This window comes from Oncorhynchus nerka, linkage group LG18 (genome assembly GCF_034236695.1).
Source record: "Oncorhynchus nerka isolate Pitt River linkage group LG18, Oner_Uvic_2.0, whole genome shotgun sequence".
Classification (NCBI taxonomy): Eukaryota; Metazoa; Chordata; class Actinopteri; order Salmoniformes; family Salmonidae; genus Oncorhynchus; species Oncorhynchus nerka.
This window is the reverse complement of record NC_088413.1, coordinates 63,915,355-63,931,624: the sequence shown is the minus strand read 5'-3', so window position 1 is coordinate 63,931,624 and position 16,270 is coordinate 63,915,355. Positions and strand designations below refer to the sequence as shown.

The window sequence follows — 16,270 nt, the reverse complement described above, 5'->3', positions numbered from 1 at the left end:
ATTGCCCTTCTTTCAAAAACAAGGACATTTCTAAGTGACCCCAAACTATTGAACGGTAGTGTACGTATTCAGACTCTTTAATCAGTACTTTGTTGAAGCACCTTTGGAAACGATTACAGCCTCAAGTATTCTTGGGTATGCCACTACAAGCGTGGCACACCTGTATTTGGGGAGTTTCTCCCATTCTTCTCTGCAGATCCTCTCAAGCTTTGTCAGGTTGGATGGGGGGCCTCAGCGCAGCTATTATCAGGTCTCTAGAGATGTTCGATTGGGTTTAAGTCCGGGCTCTGACTGGGCCTCAAGGACATTCAGAGATTTGTCCCAAAGCCACTCCTCCTCTTGGCTGTGTCTTGTTGGAAGGCAAACCTTCACCCCAGTCTGAGGTCCTGGGCGCTCTAGAGCAGGTTTTCATCAAGAATCTATGTACATTGCTCTGTTCATCTTTCCCTTGATCCTGACTAGTCTCCCAGTCCATGCCGCTGAAAAACCTCCCCACAGAATGATTCTGCCACCACTACGCTTCACCGTGGGGATGGGGCTAGGTTTCCTACAGACGTGACGCTTGGCATTCAGGCCAAAGAGTTGAATCTTGGTTTCATCAGACCAGAGAATCTTGTTTCTCATGGTCTGAGAGTCTTTAGGTGCCTTTTAGTAAACTCCAAGTGGGCTGTCATGTGCCTTTAACTGAGGAGTGGCTTCCGCCTGGCCACTCTTCCATAAAGAACTGATTGGCGGAGTGCTGCAGAGATGGTTGTCCTTCTGGAAGATTCTCCCATCGCCACCGAGGAACTCTGGAGCTCTGTCAGAGTGACCACCGGGTTCTTGGTCACCTCCCTTCTCCCCCGATTTCTCAGTTTGGCCGGGCGGCCAGCTCTAGGAGGAGTCTTGGTGGTTCCAAACTCCTTCCATTTAAGAATTACGGAGACCACTATGTTCTTGGAGATCTTCAATGCTGCAGACATTTTTTGGAACCCTTCCCCAGATTTGTGCATCGACACAATCGTGTCTCGGAGCTCTATACACAATTCCTTCGACCTGATGGCTTGGTTTTTGCTCTGACATGCACTGTCAACTGTGGGACCTTATATAGACAGGTGTGTGCCTTTCCAAATCATCTCCAATCAATTGAATTTACAACAGATGTTTCTACAACTTGATTTGAGTCCATCTCAAGGAAGATCAATGGAAACAGGATGCACCTGAGCTCAATTTCGAGTCTAATAGCAAAGGGTCTGAATACCTATGTAAATAAGGTATTAGAAAAATATATATATTATACATTTACAAACATTTCTAAAAAACTGTTTTCACTTTGCCATTACAGGGTATTGTGTGTAGATTGATGAGGAACATGTTTTATTTAATCCATTTCAGAATAAGGCTGTAACGTAGCAAAATGTGGAAAAGTCAAGTGGTCTGAATACTTTCCGAAGGCACTGTACCATTACTCATGGAGAACTAACAACATGTTTCATCTGTCAGTGATAAAACATCCCCTTCATCTGCAGTATTGTTCTGATGCCAACGGTGACCACCACCACTGTGCAATGCATGGCTTCAAACAGCTACTTTGCATTAGTAACAGGATTTTAAATAAGATACAATTCTTAGTCCACCTTGGTCTAACAGACTCTAAAGAATTGGGGAAACAGTAGCTGGGCAGTTTAACTCAGACACCCGCATAACATTATTTAGCCTACACTACAGACAGAACACTGATGGACAACTTTTCAAGTTCAAACAACTTAAAAAGAGCCCGAAACAGCTCGGTCTATTCAACTCTGTTCTACCTCAGTCAGAACTGAACCACGTATGAAAGCCAGAGAAAAGAGAAAGTGTTGCTGGGGTAGAGAGCAGGGACTCGAGGAGCCAAGAGCGCCCCAGCCATCCCAAACTCTCTCTATGAGGGAGACATTTGTGTCTCCTTGGTTTGGCTTCTTCCATGTTCCTTGTTTGAAACAGCCCATCTCCTACCTAAGCTGGTTAGGGGTTCCCTTATCTCTGTTACTCTCTCCACCCCATCCTCCTGCTTCACTTTCAGTGCTTTGGGGGAGCTGCGAGAGCTGCTGAGGGAAGGGGAAACAGGAGTTATTCACAGGCAACACAGGCACAGCAACACCAAGATCACACTAATTCGTACAGATTCAAAAAACAAAACAAAAATAAACATTGATTGACCATCCCCAAAAGTGGTTAGCAATGCACTTCATCGTGGTACAGCTTATTTTGTTATCCGTTGTTAAAAGGTAAAGGAGCTGTTCATAGAGACTGAGAGAAATTTGCGAGAGGTATAGCAAAAGACATTGGAAAGATGGAGAAGGCAACGAGCGATAAGATTATTTTAGCGATAAGATGTCTTTGTAAGATTGGTCTATGACTTGAAAGTCAAGGATTCTTTCTGTTTAAGTGTAACTACCCAGGAAATGGTTGATTAGGATGCATACAGATGACTACTATGAAAGAGTTTGGTTCAAGGTTTCAGCCAGCAGTGAATTACTAGCTCTGTGAAAGTATGGGAGCTCTTAGGAAGAGGACATTCTTCTTAGATTGTAGCCAATACAAAAAAGAAAGCATATTTTGTGCTGGGACTACATTTCCAAAGAAGATGCTATGTTCATCTCTCTTTTCTCCTCTGTCTCCTGAATGTTCATTGCCTGTGTTTTTGGTAGAAGTTTGAGTAATGCTCTGCAATAGATGGTGCCCCACAGAGTGAAAAGCTACTCCTACTGTCTAACATGCCATGCAAAACCCAGGAGAGCCTGTCAACTGGTTGTCTCTCTATTCAGAGAGCAACACACATCCTGTGGTGTCTGGGCTCACATCACAGACACTAACTAACTTCACAGATGAGTTATCAAAGTATGGCTGGGCAGGAGCTGGCAACACAATCTACCATCAAAGGTTATGAGGGTATATGAAATGTCCAATCAAAGAGAAGCAGCTTATCAGCATCAATCTGCATGTCAAGCTAAAAATCTGCTTACACTAGTGTTTCCACCCATTTCTAGTAATCAGCATTAGGCACCGTCTGTCATACCAGTATGGAAAGAAAACAAGAGGACTTGAACAGATACCATAAAAGGTGAGATCTCATGAGAAATAAGGTTGTGATTTAGGCCTATTGAAGCACTCATAAGTTCACCCGTCCTGGTGTTTTATTCATGCTCTTGCTAACTCAGACAGCAGAAGTAAATTACTATCTAGCATAAGAAAATACAATCACTTCTATTTGAGAACAATGTTTGCGCCGTGGCGAACACGAGTTGGAGTTTAAGTACTGACAACAACACCTGACAGTAGCACACTATTATAATTAGGTTTACAGATAGTGCTCTCAGTTGGAGAAAAATGCATGGATTCACAGGAAAAGTGTAACAACCTCTCCATTACCAACCAAACATTTAGCTTATCTACTGGTAAGTAGCTACCACCTCAAACGGAATGATCAACATTGTGGCACATTCTTCAGTGGCACCTTCAACTGTATTTCATCAGGCCTAATTATAAGCATGTTATACCAGCGTTAGTGACAGCACAGTTTATGACGCATTTTGAAATTAGTGTTATCAAATACAAATGACACAGAATTAGCCAGTCTGACAAAAAGGCGCTACATTTATTTTTTTAAATGAATGGCTGAAAGTGTTATATACATATATTTTGGTTAAGAGTGAATAGGACGACAAACACACCGGCTGACACACCAACCTTGAGAGGATATTTTATTTTTTATTGTATTTAACCTTTAACTAGGCAAGTCAGTTAAGAACAAATTCTTATTTACAATGATGGCCTACCAAAAGGCAAAAGACCTCCTGCGGGGACGGAGGCTGGGAATGAAAAGAAATATCCCCAAATACCAAGCATGTAGCGTCATACACAAGAAGACTCAAGGACTTAATCACTGCCAAAGGTGCTTCAACAAAGTACTGACGAAAGGGTCTGAATACTTATGTAAATGTATTTTTTAAATACATTTGTAAAAATGTATAAAAACCTGTTTTTGTTCTGTCATTGTGGGGTATTGTGTGTAGATGAATGAGGGGGAAACTATTTAATCCATTTTAGAGTAAGGCTGTAACGCAACATTCGTATTACTTCCAAAGATGGGGTTTTATCAGTTTATGCAAATTAACCAAAGAGTGCATTGCATGAACATGTCAGAATGACTAGGAGCTTAGTTAGTTTGGGTAAGACAAGGATTGATTGAAACCCAATCATTGTATGGCTGGGAAAGAGGCTCCCTGTCCGCGATCACCCCAACTCTGTCTCATTTCATTCATTTCTACATACTTACTTTTATAGCTTTTATTGCAGACTTGGTAATATTGGTCATCTTGGCCTTGGAGATCGGAGGCTTGTACTCATTCAGAGAGTAGAGCTGAAACACAAAAAGCGATGGAAACAAACCTTTTAAACATCTAATATAATATACAGTCATTAAATCAGACAAGAAACAATTATCAGGGCTAAGGCTTCAGAGAAATGGCAAATATTTAACTTGAAATGCATTTGAAGAGTTTGTACAGTAGGCTACATAGGCCAGTTGAATTGTGCATTGTAGGACTAGTTTAGACATGCATTATTGCTATAGTTCTCAACCAGATAGCTGTGTGTGAACTAGATGGTAATTGTACATGAAGTACAATTAGTGGGACTTCCTTTACCATTTTAAAATTATTGTTGTGGTAGAATTTTAAAAATGTTAAATGTACTATTTAAAGCAAAGCCGCACATTTATATAGGATAGTCTGGAAAACATGTTTAGTTGGGATAGTCTGAACACGTGAAAGTTGGTTTGGTGTCCCTAGCTTGAACAGTTCAAGATTGACTGTTGGTGAGTTATTTTATGAATTGCTACCTCTGTATTCCTGTGGTTCTCATTCAAACTCATGTTCATTTATGCACACTTTAAGCTTATAGTTAAATTATATACAGCATCAAAAATATTTTGACAAGCAATCTGAGTAGAGAGCGGTAGTCTGGAGTTAATAGCTTAAGCACTGAAACAGTGATTAGATTAGTTAACAATTCTAGTCTATGGCCCTCTTTTTGCCATAGCAAGGGCTTCTTAATGACGCAATATGAGAGAGGTGTTAGTTGACGTTATCTATGTGCTTTTCGTCACTCTAAACTCTGACAAACAGTTGTAACCCTCTACCCTAAGTTTGTGAGAGTATCCTTTGCAACAGCTCCGCCTGAGTTGCTCAATGATGAGACATAAGAAAGCTTATTTTTTTCGGCACTCTAAACTCCTACAAACACCTGGAACTTTTTATTGGTAGAATATATTTTTGTTCAAAAGCCAGATTTGAATAGCAGTGAAGTAGAGGAGTTTGTCTGACTTGTTAGAGTGGTCAAAACAGCAGTGTTCAAAAATACAGTGCATTCAGAAAGAATTCAGACCCCTTGAATTTTTCCACATTTTGTTACATTACAGCCTTAATATAAAATGTATTAAATTATTTGTTTCCCCTCAATCTACACTGAATACCCTATGATGACAAAGCAAAAATGTATTTTTTCAAAATTGTAGCAATTTTTTATATTTTTATACATTGGGCTCCCGAGTGGCGCAGCGGTCTAGGGCACTGCATCTTAGTTCAAAAGGCTTCCACTGCAGTCCCTAGTTTGAATTCAGGCTGCATCACATCTGGCCGTGATTGGGAGTCCCATAGGGCGGCGCACAATTGGCCCAGCATCATCTGGGTTTGGCCATCATTGTAAATAAGGATTGGTTCCTAACTGACTTGCCTATTTAAATAAAGGTTAAATAAAAATAAATGTAAACATAATTATTCAGACCCTTAGCTATGCCACTTGAAATTGAGCCCAGGTGCATCCTGTTTCCATTGATCATCCTTGAGGTGTTTCTACAACTTGATTGGAGTCCACCTGTGGTAATTTCAATTGATTGGACATGATTTGGAAAGGAGTTGGAGTTCACCAAAAGACCTAAAAGACTCTGACCATGAAAAACAAGATTCTCTAGTCTGATGATTCAACTCTTTGGCCTGAATGCCAAGCGTCACATCTGGAGGAAACCTGGCACCATCCGTACAGTGAAGCATGGTGGTGGCAGCATCATGCTGTGGGGTGGTTTTTCAGCGACTGGGAGACTAGTCAGGATCGAGGAGAAGATGAATGGAGCAAAGTACAGAGGTCCTTGATGAAAATCTGCTCCGCAGCACTCAGGACCTCAGACTGGGGCGAATATTCACCTTCCAACAAGACAACGACCCTAAGCACACAGCCAAGACAAAGCACGAGTGGCTTCAGGACAAGTCTCTGAATGTCCTTGACTGGCCCAGCCATAGCCTGGACGTGAACCCGATCATACATCTCTGGGGAGACCTGAAAATAGCTGTGCAGCGACGCTCCCCCATCCAACCTTGAGAGGATATTTTATTTTTTATTGTATTTAACCTTTAACTAGGCAAGTCAGTTAAGAACAAATTCTTATTTACAATGATGGCCTACCAAAAGGCAAAAGACCTCCTGCGGGGACGGAGGCTGGGAATGAAAAGAAATATCCCCAAATACCAAGCATGTAGCGTCATACACAAGAAGACTCAAGGACTTAATCACTGCCAAAGGTGCTTCAACAAAGTACTGACGAAAGGGTCTGAATACTTATGTAAATGTATTTTTTAAATACATTTGTAAAAATGTATAAAAACCTGTTTTTGTTCCGTCATTGTGGGGTATTGTGTGTAGATGAATGAGGGGGAAACTATTTAATCCATTTTAGAGTAAGGCTGTAACGCAACAAAATGTGGAAAAGGTCTGAATACTTTCAGAATGCACCCGGTTTAGTCCAGTCAGTGTTTTGCTTGGCACTTGGGCCTAACAAATCCTACCACTTAGGCGTACAAGCATAGTTTTGTGATATTTTATTCAGTTCCAACCATGGCAGTTATTGGTCCAACTGGGATTCTTGGGAGGTCCCTACCCTATTGGATATGACATTTAAAATGGTTAGGGTTACGGTGGAGGTTAGGGATGTCCCATGGATCCCGGAAGGGACTAACTACACGTGTTTGCTTTGTCATCATGGAGCATTGTGTGTAGATTGATAAATAAAAACATTTCAGAATAAGGCTGTTAAGTAACAAAATGTGGAAAAGGTCGTGGGGTCTGAATACTTCCCTAATGCACTGTAGTTAGAGAAAATGTTGATGCTTTTTTTTTTGTCTAAATCGTTTGCGAAGTGATCAAAGCTGAGGAGTAAAAAGTTGCATTGTTTACAGTGAGTGTTGGAAGTGATTATGTAACAATGGGGAGCTTTAACATGTTGAAAAAAGTCATATTTAAGTTAATATGGACAAAGACAAAGTGTTTAAAAATGTATAAATATCAAAAAGTTGTATGCAAGCACACTATTCCAGACCAGTCTTCACATTTTAAAGTTTGAATTTTGTTTCCAGTTTAAATGGTGTAAAACGAGTCGCGTGCAGAAGAATAAGAATGAGGAACATGTAACGTTGGGACTTTAGAAACCAAAAGTCCCATCTAATTACTGCATTCCTGTCAGAAGAATTGTGACTCGACCACTTGGCTGCACGAATTGTGTGCGCAAACTGGCAAGGCGCTGGCGCACGCGCGATGTCCAGGCAAAATACGTTTGGATTAAAAATATATTTGCTAACTTTCTACATATAGTGTAGGTACCTAGTCGTACAAAGTCAAGTATTGGTTTACTGCATAATTTACTAGCTAACTGCACAAGGCCACCACGCTAAAACATAACATTAGCTACCTGGCTAACGTTAGCCAGTTTACCCGGCCTTGCTAGGCACAGCTTGGCTAACATTGTTAGTTAGCTCGCCAGCAAACCTCCAGTTGAATGTGACAGCTAAGAAATTAACTAAATAAGATTGGGCGGTGTACACGGGTTGTAGGTAGTTATTTCTACGCTTTTTGAGTTAGCTTCGCTGAGTGAGTTTAGCTATTACGTCAGCTAACATTAGCTAAACATTCTTAGCGCACTCTGCCAGATCACAATGTGGCTAACAGTACAGTAGTTGGTAGAGTACCTAGCTACAGGTAGCATAGTTATTTCTGACCAAATGACGAGATAGCTTCGCTTACACGTACAAATACTAAAAGGGTGGTAAATATTCATAGGCGAAGCAAACCGTGTCTACTGAAAGGATGAGGCCTTGTATCTAGTTGCCCTTCTCCCCATTTTCTACTTGACGCCAATCATACAATTCGCTAACAGTCACTTCCATTGAAATGGGGGAGAAATCATACAAACCTCGTCGTTGAATGCTTTGACTGCCTCCATGGTGTTGTATTTCGGGTTCGCTGTAAAATGTTTATATTGTTCTCAACAACCGGCTTGATGCATACATGCTCTGGCTTGGTGAGATGGAGGAAATGGCCAATATGGCGCACAACCACAACGAAATCCAATACGAACAGTACACAGAAACCAGCGAACCCTAGTGTCACACATTGGCATTGCAGGTCCAGTAGACAAATGAAAGTAATTGGCGACGACTCGTGGCCAAAAAATACTATAACACCTCGATAGTTTATTCAAAAAAGCATACTCTGTCAGAGGAATAAAATACAAAGACACAAATATATTTATAACGCAGAGCATTTAAACGCTTTAATACTCTTACAGGCAATTCATGACAATTTACCAATGAAAATATAGAATTGTACACACCTTACACTTATGTACAATTATTTTATTTAAAATATTTACCACAGCTAAATCATCTCAATTACAATTCGTGATGAATTGTTGCTGGCACAAAATGTTATGATTGCATAACAACATCTCCATGGATCTGAATGTAACATCTATCACATACAGCAATGTTGAATGAAAATGTATCTAAGCAAACCCACAAAAGTATCACGATCCTAATGTAAACAAGATAAGTCTAAGTCACAGTACTAGTCAAGGCAGTACTAGTGCATGTCTGTGGCACTGTTAGAACATAAAACCTTGTCCTATGGGCTACTGACCATGTTGCAAAATAAACACTTGGAAATACATTTTCTGAGAGATGGTTCACATGTACCCAATGTTCCATCACTCACTACTTAAAATACCACAAAAACAAGCAAACACAAATACTGTACACATTAAAACAGAATTGAAAAAAAAAAACGGAAAATTGTTAGATCTCTAAACATAAAAAGATAAATTACAACATTAACAATATAAAACCATATAATTTAATCCAATCAACCAAATGTTTGCATCAACTCCATTTAAGAACTTTAAAAATATATATACACTATTCTTATCATGAGTCCACTTAGTGGCAAGACAACATGAGCTGCTTCCTATTGTATATAATTTGATAAAAACGCAGCCTAAGTACAACTATTAGTGCTACTGGGTTATGGGTAGACAATGGCAGTGAGTCTTATAAAACGCTCTGAGTAAAAGTTGCCCTTAGGCACAGGTCCACAATCAGCACATCCATCCCAAATCCTATTCATAAGCATTAGTGGTAGAAACTCAAAACTGACATTAGATCAGTGTTTAGGGGCAACTTCATCCTACTCCCTTATAAACTGGTCTCCACAAAGGAGACAGCGATGGCATTGGCTGCTGCTGCGGAGGGATCTACCTGTGCTGCCACCTGGTGTACATGCTTGAGACAGATCTCCTGGAGCAAAGGTGTGTTGGCGTCTTTCCATTCCCTGAATCTGGGCGAGGTGAGGTCAGGGTCTGACAGCACCTGCTCGATGGTCAACAGGTCTGCCTCCTTGGCCTGAGTCAAAGGGGAAGAGAGAAAGTGAGAGAGTGAGTGTGAGTGAGTGAGAGAGAGAGTAACTATGCTCAAGAGTCTCAATACTTGCAATACTATTCAAAATGATGCATAAATAGCACATACAATTTCTGCAGAAAACAAGGACAACAATTTGATACTGCCACCTATGTGATGATAAACTGATAAAAACAAAAGCATACAATAATTCTAGTCAAGTTGGCGGATATACCTTTAGCGTGCTGTTGAGGGTCCTGATGAGGTGCAGTTTCTCGTTAACGTCCTGGTTTTTGCATCGCTTTATAAAGGAGGCTCTGAAGTCCCTCTTGGTGGATGGTTTGCGGTCTCCTATGGGAGAGAGGCTGGCCTGCTTGAGGTGGATGTACAATCTCTCCATCTCATCAGATGAGGCTTCGTGGTTCACTGCAAGAATAAAATGGACCTTAACAACTTTACATTTTGGCAGAAAAATATTGGTATTTTACTACTTTTCAAAAATCCCTAAAGATAAAGTAGGATGAGGTTTGGGGTCAATTTCCTTACTCAAAAATGGTTCAACAGAATATTAAGTGATTTAAAGCTCATTGACAGTATTTACATAGTTTTGACTATAACTGCTTCGGTTAATCTTTTTTTCCAACTGGTTAATTGACAGTCATTAGAAAATGCACTGTATTCTTAGTGCAGGAGGCTGCTGAGGGGAGAACGGCTCATAATAATGGCCGGAACAGAGCAAATGGAATGGCATCAAACACCTGGAAACCATGTGTTTGATACCATTCCACTTATTCCGCTCCAGTTATGACTACTAGCCCATTCTCCCCAATTAAGGTGCCACCAACCTTATGTGATTATCCAAAACTGCGAAAACAGGACGATAAACAGCAACTTTTCATGGCTGTTTATTTACCACCACAGACAAATGCTGGCACTAAGACCGCACTCAGTCAGCTGTATAAGGAAATAAGAAAACAGGAAACCACTCACCCAGAGGCGGTGCTCCTAGTGGCCGGGGACTTTAATGCAGGGAAACTTAAGTTAAATAAATTTCTATCAACGTTAAATGTGCAAATAATTCTAGATCACCTGTACTCCACACACAGAGACGCGTACAAAGCTCTCTCTCGCCCTTCATTTGGTAAATCAGACCACAACTCTATCCTCCTGATTCCTGCTTACAAGCTAAAATTAAAGCAGGAAGCACCAGTGACTCAGTCTATAAAACATTGGTCAGATGAAGCAGATGCTAAACTACAGGACTGTTTTGCTATCACAGACTGGAACATGTTCCCGGGATTCTTCCGATGACATTGAGGAATACACCACATCAGTCACTGGCTTTATCAATAAGTGCATCGAGGACGTCGTCCCCATATTGACTGTACGTACATACCCCATCCAGAAGCCATGGATTACAGACAACATTCGGACTGAGCTAAAGGGTAGAGCTGCCACTTTCAAGGTGCGGGACTCTAACCCGGAAGTTTACAAGAAATCCTGCTATGCCCTGCGACGAACCATCACAGGCAAAGCGTCAATACAGAACTAAGATTGAATCATACTACAACGGCTCAGGCGCTTGTCTTATGTGGCAGGGCTTGCAAACTATTACAGACTACAAAGGGAAGCATAGTGACACGAGCTGCCCAGTGACACAAGCCTACCAGACGAGCTATATCACTTCTATGCTCGCTTCGAGGCAAGCAACACTGACACATGAATGAGAGCATCAGCTGTTCCGGACGACTGTGTGATCATGCTCTCTGTAGCCGACGTGAGAAAGACCTTTAAAACAGGTCAACGTACACAAGGCTGCGGGGCCAGACGGATCATCAGGACGTGTGCTGACCAACTTGCAGGTGTCTCCACTGACATTTTCAACATGTCCCTGATTGAGTCTGTAATACAAACATGTTTCAAGCAGACGACCATAGTCCCTGTGCCCAAGAACACAAAGGCAACCTGCCTAAATGACTACAGACCCAGATGATGCAATCTCTATTGCACTCCACATTGCCCTTTCCCACCTGGACAAAAGGAACACTTATGTGAGAATGCTATTCATTGACTACAGCTCAGCGTTCAACACCATAGTACCCTCAAAGCTCATCACTAAGCTAAGGATCCTGGGACTAAACACCTCCCTCTGCCACTGGATCCTGGAGTTCCTGACGGGCCGCCCCCAGGTGGTGAGGGTAGGTAGCAACACATCTGCCACGCAACACTGGAGCTCCACAGGGGTGCATGTTCAGTCCCCTCCTGTACTCCCTGTTCATCCACTGCTGCATGGCCCGGCACGACTCCAACACCATCATTAAGTTTGCAGACAACACAACAGTGGTAGGCCTGATCACAGACAATGATGAGACAGCCTATAGGGAGGAGGTCAGAGACCTGGCCGTGTGGTGCCAGAATAACAACCTATCCCTCAACGTAACCAAGACTAAGGAGATGATTGTGGACTACAGGAAAAGGAGGACCGAGCACGCCCCCATTCTCATCGACAGGCCTGTAGTGGAGCAGGTTGAGAGCTTCAAGTTCCTCGGTGTCCACATCAACAACAAACTAGAATGGTCCAAACACACCAAGACAGTCATGAAGACAACTTAAACAACACAATGTAACTCCAAGTCAATCACACTTCTGTGAAATCAGTCCACTTAGGAAGCAACACTGATTGACAATAAATGCATGAGACGGAGTCTACAACCAACACAAGTGGCTCAGGTAGTGCAGCTCATCCAGGATGGAACATCAATGCGAGCTGTGGCAAGAAGGTTTGCTGTTTCTGTCAGCGTAGTGTCCAGAGCATGGAGGCGCTACCAGGAGACAGGCCAGTACATCAGGAGACGTTGAGGAGGCCGTAGGAGGGCAAAAACCCAGCAGCAGGACCGCTACCTCCGCCTTTGTGCAAGGAGGAGCAGGAGGAGCACTGCCAGAGCCCTCCAAAATGACCTCCAGCAGGCCACAAATGTGCATGTGTCTGCTCAAATGGTCAGAAACAGACTCCATGAGGGTGGTATGAGGGCCCGACGTCCACAGGTGGGGGTTGTGCTTACAGCCCAACACCGTGCAGGACGTTTGGCATTTGCCAGAGAACACCAAGATTGGCAAGCAGGTTCACACTGAGCACATGTGACAGACGTGACAGAGTCTGGAGACGCCGTGGAGAACGTTCTGCTGCCTGCAACATCCTCCAGCATGACCGGTTTGGCGGTGGGTCAGTCATGGTGTGGGGCGGCATTTCTTTGGGGGGCCGCACAGCCCTCCATGTGCTCACCAGAGGTAGCCTGACTGCCATTAGGTACCGAGATTAGATCCTCAGACCCCTTGTGAGACCATATGCTAGTGCGGTTGGCCCTGGGTTCCTCCTAATGCAAGACAATGCTAGACCTCATGTGGCTGGAGTGTCAGCAGTTCCTGCAAGAGGAAGGCATTGATGCTATGGACTGGCCCGCCCGTTCCCCAGACCTGAATCCAATTGAGCACATCTGGGACATCAAGTCTCGCTCCATCCACCAACGCCTCGTTGCAACACAGACTGTCCAGGAGTTGGCGGATGCTTTAGTCCAGGTCTGGGAGGAGATCCCTCAGGAGACCATCGCCCACCTCATCAGGAGCATGCCCAGGCGTTGTAGGGAGGTCATACAGGCACGTGGAGGCCACACACACTACTGAGCCTCATTTTGACTTGTTTTAAGGACATTACATCAAAGTTGGATCAGCCTGTAGTGTGGTTTTCCACTTTAATTTTGAGTGTGACTCCAAATCCAGGCCTCCATGGGTTGATACATTTGATTTCCATTGATAATTTTTGTGTGATTTTGTTGTCAGCACATTCAACTATGTAAAGAAAAAAGTATTTAATAAGAATATTTCATTCATTCAGATCTAGGATGTGTTATTTTAGTGTTCCCTTTATTTTTTTGAGCAGTGTATATACAAAAGGTATGTGGACACCCCTTCAAATTAGTGGATTTGGCTATTTCAGCCACACCTGTTGCTGACAGGTGTACAGAATCGAGCGCACAGCCATGCAATCTCCATAGACAAACATCGGTAGTAGAATGGCCTTACTGAAGAGCTCAGTGACTTTCAACGTGGCACCTTTCCAACAAGTCAGTTTGTAAAATGCCTGACCTGCTAGAGCTGCCTCGGTCCACTGTAAGAGTTAATATTGTAAAGTGGAAATGTCTTGGAGCAACAACCTATTCAGCCGCAAAGTGGTAGGCCACACAAGCTCACCGAGCGGGACCGCCGAGTACTGAAGCGCGTAAAAATCATCTGTCCTCGGTTGCAACACTCACTACCAAGTTCCAAACTGCCTCTGGAAGCAATGTCAGCAGAACAACTGTTTGTTGGGAGCTTCATGAAATGGATTTCCATGGCCGAGCAGCCGCACACAAACCTCAGATCACCATGGGCAATGCAAAGCGTCGGCGGGAATGGTGTAAAGCTCGCCGCCATTGGACTCTGGAGAAGTGAAAACGCGTTCTCTGGAGTGATATATCACATTTCACCAGATGGCAGTCTGACGGACGAATCTGTTTGGCGGGTGCCAGGAGAATGCTACCTGCCCGAATGCATAGTGCCAACTGTAAAGTTTGGTGGAGGAATAATGGACTGGGGTTGGTTTTCATGGTTCGGGCTAGGCCCCTTATTTCCAGTGAAGGGAAATCTTAATGCTACAGCATACAATTACATTCTAGACACATCTGTGCTTCCAATTTTGTGGCAACAGGGGAAGGCCCTTTCCTGTTTCAGCATGACAATGTCCCCGTGCACAAAATGAGGTCCATACAGAAATGCTTTGTCGAGATCCATGTGGAAACACTTGACTGGTCTGCACAGAGCCCTGACCTCAACTCCATCGAACACCTTTGGGATGAATTGGACTGCGAGCCAGGCCTAATTACCCAACATCAGTGCCAGACCTCACTAATGCTCTTGTGGCTGAATGGAAGCAAGTCCCCGCAGCAATGTTCCAACATCTAATGGAAATCCTTCCCAGAAGAGTGGAGGCTGTTTTGGCAGCAAAGAGGGGACCCACTCCATAGTAATGCCCATGGTTTTGGAATGAGATGTTCGACATGTAGGTGTCCACATACTTTTGGTCACGTAGTGTATTTTTACTGTCAGCTCTAATGTGCTCCCAAAGACCAAAGCTGTAACATTATACAACCAGAGGCAACATGAAGTGTGGTCTACTTGCACTTCTCTTATCCACAGGTCTGATAACATAAGAACAAAAGGCATCCAAAGGGCACAACTACTGCTCTCACTTTTCCTTAATATCATAGAAATTGTGAGATGGGTGGATTTTCCATTTCCTTCTCAATTAATTAACTAATATGCTCCCCTTATTTAAGTCAACAATTGTTTAGAAAAAAACAGCTAAAGAAGGCTCCTCACCATCTTCTGTCCTTATTTCTAGCACAGCCAACTCCTCTGTCTGCTCCCTGGAGTTAAAGTCTTCCCTGGCCGTGCTCCCTGGGGGGTCCTGGAAGGACGAAGCCTCCTGGTGGTGCTGTAGGGGCCCCTCGTTCCTCTGATGCTGTGGGGGCCGATTTGTGTGGACCTGCACAGAGCACACCACCGTTTCCCCGGCAACAGGTGAGGCCTGCGAGACCAGGTCCAGCCAGGACTGACGATGCTTGGCCAGAGAGGACACGGAACTCTGTGATGTTATCGTGCTGACAGGTGAGGAGAAGGATCCATTGGTCTCGCTGGGAGGGGAGAAGGAGTATGGGGGAAGGAGGCTACCCTGGGAGACATGAACATTAAGGGTGTTTCAGCAGGGTTAATAGATGTCCTCTAATGATTATTTTTTACTTTTACTGTTGAAAAGCGATAACCCAAGTATAAATACAGTAAAGTACACCCACTAAAAGGGTTAAAAAAAAAATTCAGGAAAATAATGTTTTTAAGACAACTGCAAACTTTAAGGAGTAGGGCATTCAAGGAGTTGGTCTGATGGGAATCTGTGATGTCATCGGCCTCCACCCTTGTTTGTGGAGTAATAGACAACAAAAGAAAAGCCCCACTTGTGATGTCATGACATATCTGGACCACCTATTGAGATGTGCCTTTTGTTAAGTAAATCAGGTGTTAAATGAGGTGAAACGACTGGAGTGCCACTTTAACGCTCAACACTTTGCAGAAAGAAATGCAACACAGTGTAACTAGGGCCCAAAGTTTTTCTTGGTCAGGTCACACGATTAGGAAAAACTCCTAGCCCTAATTACCAGGGCTTCCTCAACAACCCAGTGCCTACTGACCTGATGTCCACTGCCATGTGGACCACCCACATCCGCAGAGTCCTGGCTCATCTGCTCTGAGTATGGGGGAGGGGGAGCCTCTATTGTCTCAGCCTCCTCGTGATCACTCGCCTCGCTGTAGCACTCTGGACAGAGTCAAAATGCCATTAGGCTACATACTCCCCAGTCTTCGGCTTGACAAACAATAATCAAGCAGTGATACTGAGGCAATAGTAGTAAAGGACAGAGTGAGTCAGTTGGTGGAATTGACTG

General features: G+C 43.3%; 2 protein-coding genes across 5 annotated transcripts in view; both read right to left on the bottom strand.

Moving 5' to 3' along the window:
• The window catches only part of LOC115115556 (rho guanine nucleotide exchange factor TIAM2-like), a 170,132-nt gene extending 161,729 nt beyond the window's left edge, over nucleotides 1-8,403 (bottom strand). Inside the window, exons 1-2 of one of the 3 annotated variants that reach the window (XM_065004266.1) lie at nucleotides 8,261-8,403; nucleotides 4,298-4,381 (exon numbers count right to left, since the gene is read on the bottom strand). In XM_065004266.1, coding sequence (XP_064860338.1) covers nucleotides 4,298-4,381; nucleotides 8,261-8,290 — 114 coding nt within the window. In that variant the 5' untranslated portion in view covers nucleotides 8,291-8,403. Of the gene's footprint in view, nucleotides 1-1,974; nucleotides 2,067-4,297; nucleotides 4,384-8,260 lie in introns of those variants that run through there. The other 2 variants (XM_029688345.2, XM_029688346.2) reach the window with 2 other exon arrangements.
• Nucleotides 8,404-8,592: 189 nt separating this feature from the next.
• Nucleotides 8,593-16,270, bottom strand: part of LOC115146327 (connector enhancer of kinase suppressor of ras 3-like) — a 72,772-nt gene continuing 65,094 nt past the window's right edge. For both annotated transcript variants that reach the window (XM_065004264.1, XM_065004265.1), the window contains 4 exons: nucleotides 16,019-16,143; nucleotides 15,153-15,504; nucleotides 9,973-10,163; nucleotides 8,593-9,743 (listed from right to left, as the gene is read on the bottom strand). In XM_065004264.1, the coding sequence (XP_064860336.1) occupies nucleotides 9,537-9,743; nucleotides 9,973-10,163; nucleotides 15,153-15,504; nucleotides 16,019-16,143 (875 nt within the window). In that variant the 3' untranslated portion in view covers nucleotides 8,593-9,536. The remainder of the gene's footprint in view (nucleotides 9,744-9,972; nucleotides 10,164-15,152; nucleotides 15,505-16,018; nucleotides 16,144-16,270) is intronic.